We start from the raw sequence: 20,112 nt of genomic DNA on the forward strand, positions 1-20,112 counted from the left end.
GAACCTGCACAATCCTCCTGTCTCTGCCTCCCAAGCGCAGGGATTACAAGCACAAGCGTGCGCCTCCACACCTGGCTTATTCTTTATTTTTGAAACAGGGTCTTACTAAGTTGTGGAGGGCCTCACTAAGTAGCTGAGGCTGTTTGCAAACCGTGATTCTCCAGTCTCAGTTTCCCAAATGCTAGGATTACAAGCATGCGCCACCACACCCAGCTTTCCAGAGTCTGCTAAATTGCTGAGGCTGGCCTTAAACCTATCATCTTCCTGTCTCAGCCTACCAAGTATTAGGATTACAGGTGTGTGCCACCCCACCCAGCTAAATAATTTTGATTCTGTTTTGTGATATTGGGGATTGAATCCAAAAGGCATTTTACCTGCAAACTACACTCCCGTATCGATATTTTTTTTTTAAACTGGGTCTAGTTGCTGAGAGTCCTGCTACATTGCTGAGTCTGTCCTGTAACTTGCTATCCTTCTGTCTCAGCCTCCCAAGTATTGAGAGAATAATACACCACTCTTCCCAGCTTAGGTGAATTGCTAAAAGGAACTGTGTTCTGGGCTGGGGAATGTGGCTCAGTGGTAAAGCACTTGCCTAGTAGGAACCAGAAAGCCCTGGAATTGATCTACAGCACTGAAAACAAACAACAACAAAAACCCCAAAACCCTGTGTTCCTAAAATGAATAGAAAGTTAATATGTAATCTTGTATATTAGCTAGTCTCACATAAATATATATGCATATATAACCATATATCCATACATACTCCCAGACCTATTTTTATTTTATTTTGAAACAGGGTTTTACTAATCACCTTTAACTGCTAAAGTTTTACCTATGAAAGGAAACTGATAGTTATAAGACAGTAAGCAAGTGATGACCTTACTTTTTGTTTTCCCTTTCTTTCCTTCTTTCTTTCTTTCTTTCTTTCTTTCTTTCTTTCTTTCTTTCTTTCTTTCTTTCTTTCTCTTTCTTTCTCTCTTTATTTCCTTTCTTTCTTTCTTTCTTTCTTTCCTTCCTTCCTTCCTTCCTTCCTTCCTTCCTTCCTTCCTTCTTTCTTTTTGCAGTACTGGGCATGGAACCCAGGTGCATTCTACCTCTGAGCTACATGCCCAGCCCTATTTTTTTATTCTTTATTTTGAAACAGGGTCTCACTGTTGCAAAGGGCCTCACTAAGTAGTAGCCGAGGCTGTCTGTGAACCGTGATCCCCCTGTCTCAGCCTCCCAAATGCTGGGATTACAAAGCATGCACCACCATGCCCGGCCTTTTTTGCTATTTGTATATAAGAATATAGTTTGAGCTCCTTTTTGCTTTTTGTATATAGTATATAAAAAGAGCTTATCTAGCTCTAAAATTCTATGAATCCATAAAAAGATCAATATAAACATGTTTTCAAGTACACAAACACATACAATGTAGGAATTAAACCCTATTTATTTATTTATTTATATTTATTTTTTTTTGGTTGGACTGGGGGCAACCCAGAGGCTTTCTACCTCCGGGCTATACTCCCAGACCCATTTTTTTATATTTTATTTGGAAACAGGGTCCCACTAAGTTGCTGAGAGCCTCACTAAGTAAGCTGGCTTTGAACCTGCGCGATCCTCCTATCTCAGCCTCCCAAGTGCAGGGATTACAAGCGTGCGCCACCATGCCCGGCTTGGAATTAAACCCTGTTTAAAGACTGTCCTCCTCACTGGGAGTGGAGACACACATCTATAATCCCAGTATTAGAGAGGCTGAGACAGGAAGATTGCAGGTTCAAGGTAAATTCAAGGCCAGTCCCAGCAACTTAGCAAGCCCCTGTGTCCAAAAAACAACAAACAAACACACACACACACACACACACACACACACACACACACACACACCCCACTTGGTGTGGAGGTGCACACTTGTAATTCCAGTACTTGGGAGGCTGAGACCAAAGGATTGCAGGTTCACTACCAGACTCAGCAACTTAGTGAGGCTTGCAGCAATTTAGCGAGACACTATTTCCAAATAAAAATAAAATAGGTCTGAGGGTATATTCCAGGGCTAGAAGCTCCCTAGGTTCCATCCCCAGTACTGCAAAATTTTTAAATAAAATAAAAAGGGCTAGAGGTATGGCTCAGAGGTAGAATGACCCTTTGTTCAATGTCCAGTATCCCCTCCCAAAAAAGACTATCTTCCTTCCATAATTTGTAAGGTAATCATTGAATACTAAACATGCATGATATTATTTCCATAGTTGACCACAGTGAATGACCATATTTTATTTAACTGAAAACTGCAGTCCATGCTTCCTAATTATCATCTCTTTCCATATTATTACCTATGATATACTGTACTAAAAAATATTTACTCAATTTAAAATCATTTCAGTCTAATTTCCAAAATAGAGATACCTAGTCACACATATTTTAGTGTTCCAAAACAGCATAGTAGCTAAGCGTGGTGGTGCATACTTATAATCAATCCCAGTACTTATGAAGCTGAGACATGAGGATCACAGGTTCTCAGCCAGCCTCAGGAACTTAGGCCCTCCCCAACTAGTGAGACTGTTTCAAATCAGAAAATAAAATAGAGCCCTCCACAACCTAGTGAGACCTTATTTCAAAATAAAGAATAAAAAGATCAATGTGTTCATTTGAAACAATATCTGATATATAATGTTTTGTAAATATTATCCATCAAATATATGTGTAACAAAATGAGAAATAAATTTAGCTATTGTAAATTTAAAAAAATAATAAAAAATAGTGCAGGATTGTAGCTCGGAGGTGGAATGCCCCTGAGTTCAATCTCCAGACCTGCAAAAAAAAAAAAAAAAAAAAAAATAGAGCTGGTGTGTAGCTCAGTGGTAGAATGCCCATGGGTTCAATCCCTAGTACCACTAAAAAAACAAAAACAGCATTGCACTCATGTTATAATAATAGAAATAGTTTGATGACATAGTAGGTCCTCCTAACACATTATTTTCAATTTCAGACAATAATTTTAAGTAAATAAAACAGGGTCTTGCTAAATTGCTGCGGCTGGCCTTGAATCTGCCATCCTCCTGTTACAGCCTACTAAGTAGCAGGATTACAAAGGTATATGCCACTGTGCCCAGCTAACAATAAAATTTATGATCACACAATTTTGTTAAGCCTACTTTGAAGTTTGGTTTGCATTTCATGCTCTTAACATATTGTACCAATCCACAAATTTCTTACCAATTGCTGGGTTTTCCCAATTCCTAGAATTTACTTTCTGTTCATTTCTGACTCCTAAGCATGCATGTTCTAGGTCAATATCCTTGAAGCTACTGCTGACAACTGTAGTTCATTACTTTGACTCCTGGGAGATAGTCCAGAGCTTAACTATTCTATAATGTAAAAAGTATATAGTTTAATAATTAAGACCATATTTCATCAGCACACTAGCACACAGTTGTAATCCCAGTTCTTGGGAGGCTGAGACAGAAGGAGAACAACATAATGAGACCTTCAGCAATTTTAGTGAGATTCTGTTTCAAAGAGAGAAATAAAAACAGGAAGGGCTGAGGCATACCTGTGTTACTGGGTAAACCACATTTTAAAGGTGATTTGTGAAGTTCAGATGTATACTGAGAAACCCACAGGAAAGCACTATCCATGTAGAACTAGAGTCTTCCAACTTACCCACTTAAAATTGTTTCAGAAATATCTTAGGTTTCTCCGCTGTGGCTTCCCATGTTTACTTCGGGCTATTCCTAGTTTCTTTTTCCAGCCCCTTAGCTTGGGCTAGAAATTTGGGCATGTAACCAAGCATGGTGGTGCATGCCTATGATTCTGCTACTTGGGAAGTTGAGACAAGAGGGCTGAGGCCAGGCTCAGCAACTTAGTGAGACCCCTTACCAACTTAACAAGATCTTATTTCACAGTAAAGATAAAAAGAGTAAGGGGTGTAACTTAGAGGTAGAATGCCCCTAGGTTCAATCCCTAGTACCAAAAGAAAGGGAAAAGAAATGTGGACTTGTTAGTAGATAATGTATTACTTCTACCTTAGGGTTAGTAGTAGTATACTAGGAAATCTAAGATCATTGAAACCTGTCTTGCATTTTGGTTGGAGTCAACTTTTCTAAGTGAACACACTTTTTGATCCATTTACGTGTGTGTCAAGAAATAAAAAGAATCAAGGGAAACAAACCAAGACCTGTGTGCATATATGTTATTACATTGATCCTCACTATATACACTTAATTGCAATGTACTACTAATAAAAAAGTTATTAACCAGGATTTTTAGCATAACACTGGATAATAAAAAGTATAAACTTTAGCCAGTTGTGGTGGCACATGCCTGTAATCCTATTACTTAGGAGGCTGTGACAGGAGAATCATAAGTTCATGGCCAGCCTCAGCAATTTAGCAAGGCCCTCCACAACTTGATGAGACCCTGTTTCAAAATAAAGAATAAAAAATACAGCGGGGGTGTATTTCAGAGGAAGAATGCCCCTGGATTCAATCCCAGCACCACAAAAATAAAATATAAATAAAAATAAATAAATGAATATACTTGGGAGGCTGAGACATGAGGATTGCAGGTTCCTGGACATCCTCAGCAACTTGTGAGGTCCTCCGCAACTCAGTGAGACCCTATTTCAAAATAAAGAATAAAATAGGGCTAGGGGTATACCTCGGAGGTAGAATGCCACTGGGTTCCATCCCCAGTACTATACATACATACATACATACATACATACATACATAGATAGCCAGGTGTGGTAGCACAAGTATGTAATCCCAATATGTAGGAGGCAGACATAGGAAGATTGCAGGTTTGAAAACAGCCTCTGCAGATAGTGAGATTCTCATTAACCTAGTGAGACTTTGTTTCAAAATAAGAATAAAAGATTGTGCTAGAGGTGTAAGTCTGAGTTCAATCCTCAGTGTCAAAAATAAATAAATATTTAAATAAATAAATAAAATGGGAGCTGGGGTGTAGTTTAGAGTTAAAATGCCCTTTGGTTCAATCCCTAGTACCCGCCCCCCCAAAAAAGCTGACATGTAGTAACTATTAACCAAAATAAAAGGCAAGAGAATTGTCAGGCAAAAAATAAGCAAATCTTTAAAAAAATATAAAAAATAAAAATAAAAAATAAAAAAGGATGACAATGTAGCTCGGAAAGACTGCCCCTGGGTCCAATCCTTAGTACCAAAAAAAAAAAAAAAAAAAAAAAAAGGCTGGGCATGGTGATACATGCCTGCAATCCCAGAATTTGAGAGGTAAGAGAGGAGGATCGCAGGTTATAGGCCAACCTCAGCAATTTAGCAAGACCCTGTTTCAAAATACAAAAGGGGTGGGGGTGTAGCTTGGAGGTAGAGTGTCCCTAAATTCAATCCTCCCCAAAATATTTCAAAGCTAACTAATATTTACATTTATTTATTTATTTATTTAGGCACTGGGGATTGAACTCAAGGGCATTCAATCTCTGATCTACCACCTCAGTGCTTTTTATTTTTGGTTTTGAAACAGTATCTCACTAGGTTGCTGAGACTCCTGGCTATATTGCTGAGGCTGGCCTTGAACCTTTGATCCTCCAGTCTCACCTCCCAAGTACTGGGATTACAGGAGTAGGCCAGGGTACCCAGCTACCAGCCCAATTTAACTGAAAACAAAACTAAAAAAAATTCCTATTTTGTGTTTTGGATTAGCCAAATAACTAAAAATTTTGAAACTGCTTTTAAATGATACCATGCCAAATGTAGAGGATTTTAAATAAGTTCGGATAAAGAGGTATTACTTTACAAAGTTTTAATTTTATTTAAGGGAGCAATCTATATATTACATAGGTATTTTTTCTTCTTTTTGTCTAGGGAATACTGAAATGCAATTTCTTGAAATTATGTATATATGCTTTTTTTTTTGGGGGGGTACTAGGGATTGAACCCAGGGGCTTCTACTCTGAGCTACACTTCCAGCCCTATTAAGAGCTACACTCCTTAGCCCTGAAATAGGGTCTAAGTTGCTGAGACTGGCCTGGAACCTGTGATACTTCTGTCTCATCCTCCTAAATCCTGGGATTATAGGCATGCCCAAGTATACCTGCCTATATCTGTTTCATCTTTGCCTTAGGTAAAGTTACTACTGAAAAAAAAATAGCAAAGAGTTTGGGATCTTCTGAATTGAATGCTTATAAATAAACCAGGAACAAATCTTTAGTTTCATATAAGTTTTCCTCTATTTCCATAATAATTTATAATCAATTATGTTTCTGCTTAAGATTATTTTAAAATATCTGATAGGTTTCAGTTTTACTTAAGTGAGGGTAATTCTTAGAGGCTTAAGAATAACCATCAGAAATTTCAATAAACAAGACCTTTCCTATAAAAAAAATAACATTTTCTTGATCTTTTCTAAAACAGCATTGTCTACCATTACTATTATGGCAGAGTCGGGTGGTATCATTTCTGCTTTTAATGCTTAATAGACTATACTTCAGCTATCTGAAAAATTTATCTAGAACTGATAATTCCCTGACATTGTTGAATGGCACTGGACCTGTCATATTTCTTTATTTCTTCATCATTTGTAATTGCTACTCAGAAGTTAAAATAGGTAAAATGAATGCTATATCCTAAAATGAAACCTAAAATTACAGCCACAGAATCTTAAGAATTGTAATAACCTATCAATTTCATCTTTTCCACCCACTATAGAAATTCTATAACATATTTGAGATATTCCAGCTTCCTGCTTTCAGTGAAAAACTTTGATATTTCTTCCTTACTAAATAATCTGACTTCATTTGCTAGGGCTAATTCAGACCTCTAAATTCCTTTGAACACATGAAGATAATACAACCTTTAATGTATATGTTATCATCTTATACAAATCTTCTAAAAATATCAGAACAAATGTGTAATCATATATTGCTTCCAATATAAAATTTCAACTAAAATCTATATGATTTTAGTTCAGTTTCCTTTTTGTTTTTTGTTTGTTTGGGGGTTGTTTATCCTCTACTAATAAACTTTTTTTTTTCAGTACTGGGGTTGGCACCCAGGGACATTTTACCTCCAAGCTATACCCCCAGCCCTATTTTTTATTTTTTATTTTGATTCAGGGTCTTACTACGTAACTGAGGCTTGCCGCCGAACTGTGATACTCCTGTCTCAACCTCCCAAATGCTGGGATTATAAGTGTATGCCACCACGCCTGGCAAATCTTGCTGAGACAAAAAAAAATTTTTTAATTTTTTTTATTTTGGTAACAGATGGAACCCAGAGGCCTTCTACCTCAGGGCTACACTCCCAGCTCTATTTTTTTTTTTTAATTTGGAAAATGGGTTTCGCTAAATTGTTGCAAGCCTCACTAAGTGGCTAAGGCTGGCTCAGAACCTGTGATCCTCCTCTCTCAGCCTCCCAAATACTGGGATTATAAGCATATGTCACCACACTCAGCTGAGACAAAGTTTTTATAGTCTAAACAAGTCATTCTATAATCTGTTACTTGAAAAAAATCACTACACTGAGATTGTTGGATGCTTAAAGAATATATACATATGTATTCTTTAATGTATATCTATTCATATTGTAATATATAGTCTTTAAATGTATTTATTTATTCATTTATTTTGGTGGCACTAGGGATTGAATCCAGTACATTCTACCTCTGAGCTACACCCCCAGCCCTATTAGTTTCTTTTTTGAAACAGTCTAGCAAAGTTGCTGAGGCTATCCTCCAACAGGCATGTACCAGTATGCTTGGCTTCAAAGAATATTTCTAAGTCTTGCCTTTTCTTATTCAAGTGAAGTAGAATGAATGTAGGTAAAATTTCAGTATCTCAGAGCTCCCTCATCTCTCTATCAATTGTTAAAATTAGTCTGTAATCCCAGTTCATGGGGGCTGAGACAGGAGCATTGCAGGTTCAAGTCCAGCATCAGCAATTTAGTGAGACACTATTTTTAAAATAGAAAATAAAGCCGGGCATGGTGGCGCACGCCTGTAATTCCCCGCGCTTGGGAGGCTGAGACACGAGGATCGCGCAGGTTCGAAGCCAGCCTTAGCTACTTAGTGAGGCTCTCAGCAACTTAGTGAGACCCTGTTTCAAAATAAAATATAAAATAGGGCTGGGAGTATAGCCCAGAGGTAGAAAGCCTCTGGGTTCCACCCCAGTACCACAAAAATAAAATAAAATAAAATAGAAAATAAAGAGCTGGGGGTTGTTCAATGGGAGAATGCTGAAGTACCACATACATACCCCCCCAAAAAAGTTAAAAACAGTGAAGAGTGCTGACATCACTTTTCCAGTATATTTGAATCTAGTATTTTACCACTTAAAAAAAGAGAAAAGATCAGCCATAGTGACACATCCCTATAATCCCAGTACTTGGGAGGCTGAGACAGAAGATTTGCATGTTCGTGGCCAGCCTCAGCAATTTGTGAGGCCCTCTGCAACTTAGTAGGACCATGTTTCAAAATAAAGAATAAGAAATTGGGCTGAGGGTGGAGTTCAGAGGTAGAATGCCCCTGGGTTCTATCTCAAGTACCAAAGGATGGGGGTGGGGGAAAGACCCTGGATGCTTAGGGAAGGAGATTAAAGGATGGGTAGGATGGTGAGGAATCTATATACCTTGTGTTTCAAAATGTTAATATGTACAAAACATAACAGAAAATACTAGCTTCTTTCTCTAATTTATTTTTCTTTCTCTAGCTTTTGGAACACATTTTGAGAGAATAACACTTTAAACTTTTCATTGCTCTTTTATGACAAGTATTTCTGCTTTTTGTAACACAGAATCTTTAGTTTTTGACTTATTTGTGAAGTAGAAATCCATGTGGAACACTGTAATCTTTCAATGTTTGTAAATTAAATTCAGTGTAAAAGTTCTATTGCAATCAAAATAGGAAAGTATTTTCTAATGTGCTTATATTAGAACACTTTCTTGGCTTTTGTATTATAATGAGTTTCTTTGTTTCATACCTTAACTTGTTGTTGTTGTTGTTTTATCCTGAAGGTAGAAACACTTGCTTACAAATTTCTAAAAAGAACTTACAGACAGGCTTGGGTAACCCACATAAGGCATGTTTTAAGGACAATGATTTTTCTGATTAATACTTGGTTGTTATAAACAATTGGGCCATAGAGGGGAAAAAAACAGATGAAAAAAAAACTAATTGTAATGTTGCCAGAATAAAATCACTGTTGCCAGGCATGGTGGCGTACGCTTGTAATCCCCGCACTTGAGAGGTTGAGACAGGAGGATCACACAGGTTCGAAGCCAGCCTCAGCGGCTTAGTGAGGCTCTCAGCAACTTAGTGAGACCCTGTTTCCAAATGAAATATAAAATAGGTATGGGAGTATAGCCCAGAGGTAGAAAGCCTCTAGGTTCCACCTCCAGTACCACCAAAAAATAAATAAATAAATAAATAAATAAAATCACTGTTGATATGTTTTTAAGGATCCAGCAAGATCTACTGTCCCCATTTCCATCTTTTTGCATTTTTAAGAAACCAAGTTGGGATCATAAAGTTTATACTTTTTTTTGGCAGATTGCTTTTTTGTGTGTGCAGTACTGAGGATTGAACCCAGGGACATTCTACCATTGAACTACATCCCCAGTCCCATTTTTTTTTTCTTTTGAGACAGGGTCTCACGAAGTTGCAGAGTGCCTCACTAAGTAGCTGAGGCTGGACATGAACCTGCAATCCTCCTGTCTCAGCCTCCCAAGTACTGGGATTACAAGTGTGCACCAAAATGCCCAGCGGCAGATTGCTTTTTTTTTCTTTTTTTCTTTTGGGTGGTACTGGGCTTCCTGGAAGCCCTTCTACCTCTGAGCTACACTCCCAGTCCTATTTTATATTTTTATTTGGAAACAGGGTCTCCTAAACCAGCGCGCGGCTGGCTTCGAACCTGCGTGATCCTCCTGTCTCCGCCTCCCAAGCGCGGGGATTAGAAGCATGCGCCACCACACACGGCAAGGTAGATTGCTTTTTAACCTTCCAATTAATACATTTTTCATGTCATTAAATATATTTCTGAAAATGATTTTGAATGGTTGAATAAGTTTGTCATTTTAAGGTTGCTACATTACAATGTAGAAGTACTGTTATTATCATTTTTATTGGTGCATTTTACTCATACATCTTAATGGGTTACAAGATGGTAGAGAAAGTACAATTATTGAGGTGTGGAAAAATCTGAATTAAGATGACTAAAATATCTTCATATTTTCTTTGTGTATATTACCAAAAGTGAATTTAATTATTAAAAGATATTATTAGGAACTTATAACACCTAACAAATAGTACACTTACTTTGTGGCAAGCACTGCTCTAAATGCTTAACTTATATTAATACATTGACTCATCACAACAATCCTTGTTTTTTTTTTTTTTTTTTTTTTTTGCGTTATTGGGGAAGGAACCCAGGGGCATTCATTCTATCTTAGAGCTACACCCCAGCCTTATTTTTTATTCTTTATTTTGTAACAGGGTCTCACTGAGTTGCAGAGGGCCTAAGTAGTAGCTAAGGCTATCCTCAAACCATGATCCTCCTGTCTCAGTCTCCCAAATGCTGGGATTACAAGCATGCGCCACCATGCCCAGCTCACAACAATCCTTTTATTTGGATATGACTATTTCCTTCAATTTATATAGGATCAAAACTGAGGTACAGAGAAGTCAAGTAGTGAACCTCAAGTCACACAGCCATTAAGTGACCATCCTGATTTCTGTCCAAACTTAACTCCAATTATCACTTTACTTCAAAGTATGTGCCAGGCATGGTGGTGCACACTTGTAATCCCACTACTTGGGAGGCTGAGATGGGGGATCACAAGTTTGGGGCCAACCTCAGTTACTTAGTAAGGTTCTCCGCAACTTTGTGAGACCCTGTTTCAAAACAAAGAATAAAAAATAGGGCTGGGGGTGTAGTTCAGAGGTAGGATGCCCCTGGATTCAATCCTCAGTGCTGAAAAACAAAGTATGCTACTGCATTTCAATATATAACTGTAATGTGCTAAGTGATTTCTTCCTTCTCTCCCCATTCAGAAATGTATCTTACAAGCCTGCACCACCATACTCAGTCAGAAATAAATTAAAATACAAAAAAGTAACAAAAAGATGAATTAAAATGATTACAGGCCTTAGAATAATAAAATTAAGAAATTAATTGTATGGTTTACAACTTCAGTTACACAATAGACAAAGTGATAAATCAAACTAGTCAAAAATCTACATATAAGTAGACAGATGAATATAAATTCATTCAGTGGACATTTTCCCCACCACAAAGATGTGTGATCCTCCTCCAGTAGAGGGAGCAAAATCATAATATTCAACTCGTCACAAGAAAGGAGACGGATTTATCATTTCTTTTAAGTATTTCTTCATCTACCTAGACTTTTTTTTTTTTTTTTGGTACTAGGGATGGAACCCTGGGGATATCTCCAAACTACACAACCCAGCCCTATTTTTTTTTTTAATTCTTTATTTTGAAACAGGGTCTCACTGACTTGCAAAGGGCCTAAGTAGCTGAGGCTGGCCATAAAACCAGATCCTCCTGGCTTAGCCTCCCAAATGCAGGGATTACAAGTGTACGCCACCACACTGGGCTACCTAGAAATTCCTGAAAATATGTTCTATTTGAAACAGAACTAAAATAAACCCAATGGAAAAAAATAAAGATTTTCTCTTTTTCAAATACTTAAAGGCTCTGAAATGAAAAACCACTTCCCAAGTATTAAATATTATGCACCGAGCTGGGTATGGAGGTGCACACTTTTAATCCCAGTACTCAGGAGGCTGAGACTGAAGTTCCACAGGTTCAAAGCTAGCCTCAGCAACTTAGCGAGACTTTCAGCAACCCAGTAAGACCCTGTTTCCAAATAAAATATAAAATTGGGCTAGGGGTGTAGGCTGGAGGTAGAATGCCTCTGGGTTCAAGCCATAATTCAAAAAAAAAAAAAGTCATGCACCATGGCATATTTGCACTGAGTCTCACAAGTAACTATGTTATGGATTCTACAGAAATATAACATATTACATAAGATAATTTTTTATTATAAGAGTTATATGGTCACATGACAAAAATTGTAGAAAGCAAGTCAAAGTACAATTATACTACCCTAAACCAATTAATTTCCCTCTAGCATTTTTTCATGTATGTATTTTCTTTTTTCTTTTTCTTTTTCTTTTTTCTTTTTTTTTTTTTTTTTTTTGGTGGTACTGGGGTTCCTGGAAGCCCTTCTACCTCCGGGCTACACTCCCAGACCTATTTTTACATTTTTATTTGGAAACAGGGTCTCCTAAGCCAGCGCACGCGGCTGGCTTCGAACCTCCGCGATCCTCTTGTCTCTGCCTCCCAAGTGTGGGGATTACAAGCGTGCGCCACCATGCCCAGCTCATGTATGTATTTTCAAACTGCAACAAGTATAATTTTTTTAAAAAAAGTATTAACTCTAAGCTAAGCAGAGTCCTCAATACTTTCACATGTTAGCACTATTAATACTTTCCAAAATCTTATTAGGTAGGTATATCCAATTTTTAGCTTATATTTTATTTTATTGTGGTACTGGGGATGGAACCCAGGGGCTTTTCTGCCTCCGGGCTACACTACCCCCATATATATATATATGTATGTATTTTATATATATATATTTTTTTTTTAAACAGGGTCTCACTAAGTTGCTGAGAGCCTCACTAAGTAGCTAAGGCTGGCTTTGAATCTGTGCAATCCTCCTGTCTCAACCTCCTAAGCTCTGGGATTACAAGCATGCACCACCATGCATGGCTTTATCTTATATTTTAAAGATGAGGAGGAAAAGAAACACAGAAATTATGTACCTAAAATCGGGTGTGGTGGTGTACACTTTTAATCCTAGTACTTGGGAAACTGAGGCAGGAGGATCATAGGTTCAAGGAAAGCCTCAGCAAGTAATGAGACTCTCATCAACCTACTAGAACCCTGTTTTCAAATAAGAAATAAAATTAGTCTGAGGGAGCTGGGCATGGTGGCACAGGCATGTAATCCAAGCATTTGGGAGGCTGAGACTGGAGGATCGCCTCAGCTACTTAGGCCCTCAGCAACTCAGTGAGAGCCTGTTTCAAAATAAAGAATAAAAATTTGGGCAGGGTGTGTAGCTCAGAGGTCAAATGCCTCTGGGTTCCATTCCCAGACCCGCAAAAAAAAAAAAAAAAAAAAAAAAATAGTCTGAGGGTATAGCTTGGAGGTAGAATGCCCCTGAGTTCAATTTTCAGTACCACCAAAAAAAAAAAAAAAAAAAAAAGAAAGAAAGAAATTATATACCTAGTTCAAAGTCATACATCTAGTATGTATTATGTATGAAGAGCTAAGATTCTAACCCACATGGTTGGGTACCAGAGCCTGCACCCTGAATTACTTCACTATATTTTTAATTTTTAATTATGTTTCCTCACCATCATTAACATATTCTGTGTTAGTTTTCTAAGGCTTCTTAATGCTTATAGTAGTCTACCAGTCTACCTGATAAATAAGCTATGCTGTTTTCAGCTGTCCCTTATAAATACAGTAAGAAAAATATCTTTTGGCATAATTTTCGTTATGTATGGTTTTTATAATATACCATCAAAATTGCTTCCAAAATTTATTTAAATTAACAAAACCATAAGTACCATTTCACATAAGCTTGCCAGCATTAACTTTTGAACATTAACAAAAATTTGTTTCTACTAGGTAAAATAAAACCACACTTCATACTCTGTACTGAATATTTATTTATTTATTTATTTAGCCATACTGGGGATGGAATCCAGGGGCATTCTATCTCCGAGATACACCCCAGTCCTATTTTTTATTCTTTATTTTGAAACAGGGTCTCACTGAGTTGCAAAGGGCCATGCTAATATTCTCTGTATTGTTCCAATTTTAGTTACATGTGCTACTAAATTGAGCACTCCTTGTTTTATTTACTAATTTGATTTCCTTTTTTTGTGAATTTCAACCTATATTCAGTTATTAATTGAGATTTTAAGTGTCCTAATGAATTTATAAGATTTTTATAGGAATATTAATAGTATGTCCATCATAACTACAAAAAAATTTCTCAATCTGTTGCTTTCCATTTAATTATGGTTTTTAAGGTTTTATTTTTATTAAAAAATCTTCAGTTAAAGGTAATTATAATTAAAAGTTACAAAGAGAGCTGGCGTAGTAGCAGAAGACCCTCTGAGGGGGGCTGCAACAGGAGCAACAGTGAGGGAGAAGAACCACCAAGGGCTGGTCCTGAGAAGAGAGAGGAGGTGGAGAGAGGCTCTGAGCCCTTGTGCCCCCTGCTTGAATGGGCATTGCGGGGGGAGTGGCTTCCTTGGAACATCACCTGGAAGGTGAATCTATTCTCTGTAGAAAATCAGGTGCTAGACACATGGACATGGCAACTGAGGAAAGAAGCAATCTTCCTTTAATTTGAAGAGAATTTTTAATAAATTTTAGCCTTTCTAGTAGTTATCATTTAGCTAAAACAGAAAGTGATACCTATCAGAAAGCACAAAAATCAAGAACAAGACCAGAAAAGATGAATTTTGTGCTAAAGATAACACGCACTTTGGTTTTCTATATTCACAAATAAATGCTCCGTAAGACTCTTGTCTCCCTTGTTCCCTCTGGCCTTCTCTGGGCCTGGGCCAGTATGCAAAATCTGTGTGTTCAGGCCCTCCATTAGATAACTTCAGCCTGTGTAAACACACAGCTTTACTGATGGCCCCAGTGGCAGTTTGGCCACTGCCTGGATGGAGATAGTTCTACATCTTTCCAGGAATGTGCTAATGGTTTATGAGCATTTGCTGATATGTCTCTGATGACATACCTAGTGCCTGATGTTGAGTCTCAGGAGTTTCACATATCACTCAGAAACTGCATTCTACAGCTCTACGTTCTACTGCATTTACAGTAGTAACCTTTTGGTAAGATTTGTTTTGTTGTGGTACAGAAGATTGAACCCAGAGGTAATCTACCTCTGAGCTACACAACCAGTCCTATTTTATTTTTTAGTTTGAAAATAGGGTCTCGCTAAATTGCTGAGGCTGGCCTTGAATCTGCGATCCTCCTCTCAGTCTCCCAAGAATTGGGATTACAGGTGTATGCCACCATGCCCAGCTTGAACCTTTTATTAAATAAAAATTTTTGTTGCTATGGGTTTTATGTCCTAAAGTTGTATTTTTCCTACAAAGAATTTTTTATAATAAAATTTTTTTTTTTTTTGGGTGGTACTGGGGTTCCTGGAAGCCCTTCTATCTCCGGGCTACACTCCCAGACCTATTTTTACATTTTTATTTGGAAACAGGGTCTCCTAAGCCAGCGCGCGCGGCTAGCTTCGAACCTGCGCGATCCTCCTGTCTCTGCCTCCCAAGCGCGGGGATTACAAGCGTGCGCCACCACGCCTGGCTATAATAAAATATTTTTAAAAAATATATAAATAAATAAAGCCGGGCATGGTGGCGCACACTTGTGATTCCCGTGCTTGGGAGGTTGGACAGGAGGATTGCGCAGGTTCAAAGCCAGCCTCAGCTACTTAGTGAGGCTCTCAGCAACTTAGTGAGACCCTGTTTCCAAATAAAATATAAAAATAGGTCTGGGAGTATAACCTGGAGGTAGAAAGCCTCTGGGTTCCACCTCCAGTACCATCAAAAAAAAAAAAAAAGAAAAGAAAAGAAAAAGAAAAAAAGAAAAGTTACAAAGAATTCTCAAAACCTTACAATTTTCTAAAGACAAAGGTTACTTTACACCAAGTATGGTGGCTCACGCTTATAATCCCAGCACTTGGGAGGCTGAGACAGGAGGATCACATAGGTTTGAAGCCAGCCTCAGCAACTTAGTGGGACCCTGTTTCCAAATAAAATATAAAAAGAGGTCTGGGAGTATAGCCTGGAGGTAGAATGGCCTCTGGGTTCTACCCCCACTACCAAAAAAAAAAAAAGAAAGAAAGAAAGAAAAGTTACTGCTCTGAGCACATGAATGAATAACTTTCAGTAAGATATTTATTTATTTATTTATTCATTTATTTATAGTGGTACTGGGGCTAGAACCCAAGGACTTTCTACCTCTGACCTACACACCCAGTCTTATTTATTTATTTTTTAAATTTTGAAACAGGGTCTCACTACATTGCAGAGAATCTCATTAAGTTGCTGAGGCTGGCTTTGAACCTGCAATCCTCCTGTCTCAGCCTCCTAAATACTGGGATTACAGGAATATACCACTATGCCCAGTGGCTCTCAGTAAGACTTTTAAAGCAAGATAAACCTATGTCAAAATACATATGCTCAATAGAATTCCGAGTACAAAATCTTAAATCGGTCTCATATAAGCAAACTCCATGAGTAAAAGATCACTCTACTCCGCGTCACCAAAATAAAAACAAAGGGCTACATACCAGTCGCTGTAAACATAGGCGATTTCTGTCGTGTAAATGCTGATGAGTAGAAAATGATGAATGCCAACTCCGAGCCTGACACTGCAACTGAGTGTGTGCCATATCAGAAGGTCTTGTTATAAGATGTGAAGTAAATTGTCGGTCAAGGTCATGATCTAAGACATGATTTGAATTATCTTGTCCGAAGGTTGATTCATCAAACTGGGGCAGAAGACCCTCCTGAAGGAGATCCTCTGGGTCAAGTCCTGTGAATGCCTCAGTTTGAGATTCCACTTGATGAAGTAAATTCTCTTCTAAAGATGAAAAGCCATTAGTTTCTACATGATCAGTAAAATGGCCCATTTGAGTTCCTGAGTCAACAGGATCAGGAAAGTTCATGTGCACAGGAGATAATTTTGAATTGCTATAATTACCCTGAGGATGTGATGAATGCAACAGTTGGAAATTATTTGAATTCAATGCTGCACTGGGGTTTAGGATATGCGAAGTAGATTCTTGCTTGATTCCCCTATGAGGTGAAAAAGAACTACTTCCAGTAAAATCAGATAAAGTCTGATTTGTATGATTGGGTGCAAGAACTGCAGAGGACTGAAGGAGATTGTTTGATGAAACATGATTACTAGAAAAGGAATACTGTGAAGAAAACTGGTGTGAATTACTGACAGAACAAGAAGTCATATTTGGAGAAGGTCCATTAAAATTTCCTTCTTGATGACTGCTACACTTGAGGAAGTGTACTGAAGGATTTGATGTTTGAGAAAATTGCATTGAAAGAGACTGTTGTGAAGTAGATGCATTAGTAATTTGTGGAGGGTGGTTAACATTGACTCTATGGGGACCAGAAACATTAACATCCATAAAATTTTTAGACTGGCTGAGAGAATTTTGCCCTGGGTTAAGATTATTTCTGTTTTGTTGTGAGCGTAGTGAAGTACACTGTGTTTGTTGTTCATTGGCCTGAAATAAGGCAAAGTCATGGTGTGCCACAAAGTTTTTATTTTGATGCATAGAGTGTGAATGTCCTTGTTGGTGAAAAGGAGATCCATTTTGATTAGAAATGCTAGTCACTGTTTGATGGCCCCACATTGGACTGCCATCTGCTACATCTGGAAATAAACCATTGGGTTGGTTTTGTGGATGGATTGGAGAACAATTAAACTGAGAATGTGGAGATAACACATGTTCTGCTGGGCTACCAAAAGATTGATTAACTTGGTGAAATTTCATTGAATCAAACTGATTTAACTGTTCAAAATCAGTCATCTTCTGATGTGAAGTACCTTGAATATGGTTCAGTGAGTCTATGTGCAAAGGTTCAAACTCTGCACCCAAGTTCAATTCATCCACTAGTGAAACAGGTCCTGGCTGTACAAATGCATCATCTGACAAACCTTCTAAAGTTTCACCAAAAAGATTGGCATCATCAAAAAAGTCCATCATTGGATCAGTCATCTTGAAAATTCAGTAATGATTAGCTATTCACTCCAAATAGAGTATAATCAGATTCTCTGTACGTAGATATTACTGGATCATTTCCAAGGTCATCAACTCATCCAAAATAGGCCAATGTTCATTATTGCTCTAGACAATGACATGTCATGAAGTGTCAAAATCCTAAGAAAGAACAAAAGTAAGTTTAATAATGAATATTCATTAAACTTAGATAAACAAAGCTTATATATTAATTAAAAACATGAAATCTAAATGTATAGTATTTTTGTAGAGTAATTCATTGCAAATAGCTCATTAATATTTCCTGCAATGAGAAAAAAGGGCTCCTCCAGCAGATTTGATTAAATGCAGGTAAAATAATGCATATCACTTTGATATTTTAAAATGAAGGAATGTGCCAGGTGTGGTGGTGCACACTTGTAATCCCCGCGCTTGGGAGGCTGAGACAGGAAGATTGCACAGGTTCAAAGCCAGCCTCAGCTACTTAGTAAGGCTCTCAGCAACTTAGTGAGACCCTGTTTCCAAATAAAATATAAAACAGGTCTGGGAATATAGCCCGGAGGTAGAAAGCCCCTGGGTCCACTCCCAGTACCACAAAAAAAAAAAAAAAGAAGAAGAAGAAGAAGAAGAAGAAGTAATGTAAAGTAAACCCAGGAATAGTTATGTAACATTTTCTCCTATATCATGAAATGACCATCATTCCTCAGCACTTCTAACCAATTTATAAAATATTGATGTATATTAATATTTTGAAGTATGAAATACTTCAAAATTCTGTCTTAAGATAACTGATATCAGGCCTTGATATGTACATTGTGAACTTTTGCTCTAGACCTCTTAAGTAGATAAATCTATTCTTTCATATGGTATATGGTACTCACTGAGTTGCATCAACAAGAGCAGCTGCATGAGGTCATGATAATCTGACCCAGAATCAAATCAAAGTTAGCCATTTGATGAGCTGACAGCACAGACATGTGCTAGGAGTTATGTTGGAAAATATTCTCACATATTGCTACCATAGTTCTCTTGCTCATCTACCATAAGAAGGCCAGCCTTCCTGATAGAGTAATGATTCAGATATATGTGAACAAAAGCAAGCACCTTCCTATAATCAATACTATTCATTATCCTATGTCTAATGCTATTGTAATCATTTGTAATATATGTGTTGCTTATTATGTATTAAGCTGTACAAATATTGAAAATCATGCTGAGAAGAAAACAAATAGTGTGTGTAAGCAATAAACTGATGAGTCTTAAGAGAAAAATAAGGTTTTTGGGTGGTACTGGGTATTGAAATGTGGGTGTTCTACCTCTAAGCTATACTCTGAGCCCTATTTTGTTTTTTCTTAAAACAGGGTCTCACATTTGAGGGTCTTGCTAAAGTGCAAAGGCTAGCCTTAAATTTGTGATCCTCCTGTCTCAGCCTCCCAAGTAATAAGATTACACGTGTGGACCACATCTGCCTAAAAAATGTTTATAATTATACATAAACAATTGTTCCTTAATATTCATAGGTACTGGTCCCACAAACCCCCATAGATACTAAAATCCTTGGATGCCCTTATAGATGACCTAATATTGGTATATAATCTTCACAAACACTTCCATGTTTTCTGTCATCTCTAAACAACTTATAGTACCAAATAAGATGTAAATATTATGTAAATAGGTATTGTATTCTTTTAAGAAATAACAAGAAAAATATGTGTGTTCAGTACAAATACAAGTTTTTACTTCTAAATATTTTATTTGTGTGGGGGGGGGGCTACTGGAGATGGAACCCAGGGGCAATCTGCCTCCGAGCTACACCCCCGGCCCTATTTTTTATTCTTTATTTTGAAACAAGGTCACACTGAGTTGCAAAGGGCTTCGCTAATTTGTTGAGGTTGGCTTCAAACCTGCGTTCCTCCTGTCTCAGGCTCCCAAATGCTGAGATTACAAGCGTGCACCGCCACACCCAGCTAACTTCTAAATATTTTCAATTGCCAGGCATGGTGGTGCACGCTTGCAATCCCCGCACTTGGGAGGCAGAGACAGGAGGATTGCGCTGGTTCGAAGCCAGCTCCACTGGCTTAAGAGACCCTGTTTCCAAAAAATTTTTTAAAAGTATCAAGTAGGTCTGGGAGTGTAGCCCAGAGGTAGAAGGGCTTCCAGGAACCCCAGTACTACCAAAAATAAATAAATAAATAAATAAATAAATAAATAAATAAATAATGTTTTCAATCTGTGGTTGGTTGAATCCTTTGATGCAAAACTCAAGGATACAGATGGCCAACTGTATATGTATGTATGTATA

The 20,112-nt window shown here is 37.6% G+C and overlaps 1 protein-coding gene across 5 annotated transcripts in view; it reads right to left on the minus strand.

The window, feature by feature from the left end:
- CHD9 (chromodomain helicase DNA binding protein 9) overlaps positions 1-17,810 on the minus strand; it is a gene marked incomplete at both ends in the record, with an annotated part of 198,204 nt that extends 180,394 nt beyond the window's left edge. For all 5 annotated transcript variants that reach the window (XM_080702508.1, XM_080702507.1, XM_080702506.1 and 2 more), the window contains one exon: positions 16,359-17,810. In XM_080702508.1, coding sequence (XP_080558634.1) covers positions 16,359-17,810 — 1,452 coding nt within the window. The remainder of the gene's footprint in view (positions 1-16,358) is intronic.
- Positions 17,811-20,112: the final 2,302 nt, after the last annotated feature.

The sequence above is a fragment of the Muscardinus avellanarius genome, assembly GCF_963383645.1.
Source record: "Muscardinus avellanarius genome assembly, chromosome: 10".
NCBI lineage: Eukaryota > Metazoa > Chordata > Mammalia > Rodentia > Gliridae > Muscardinus > Muscardinus avellanarius.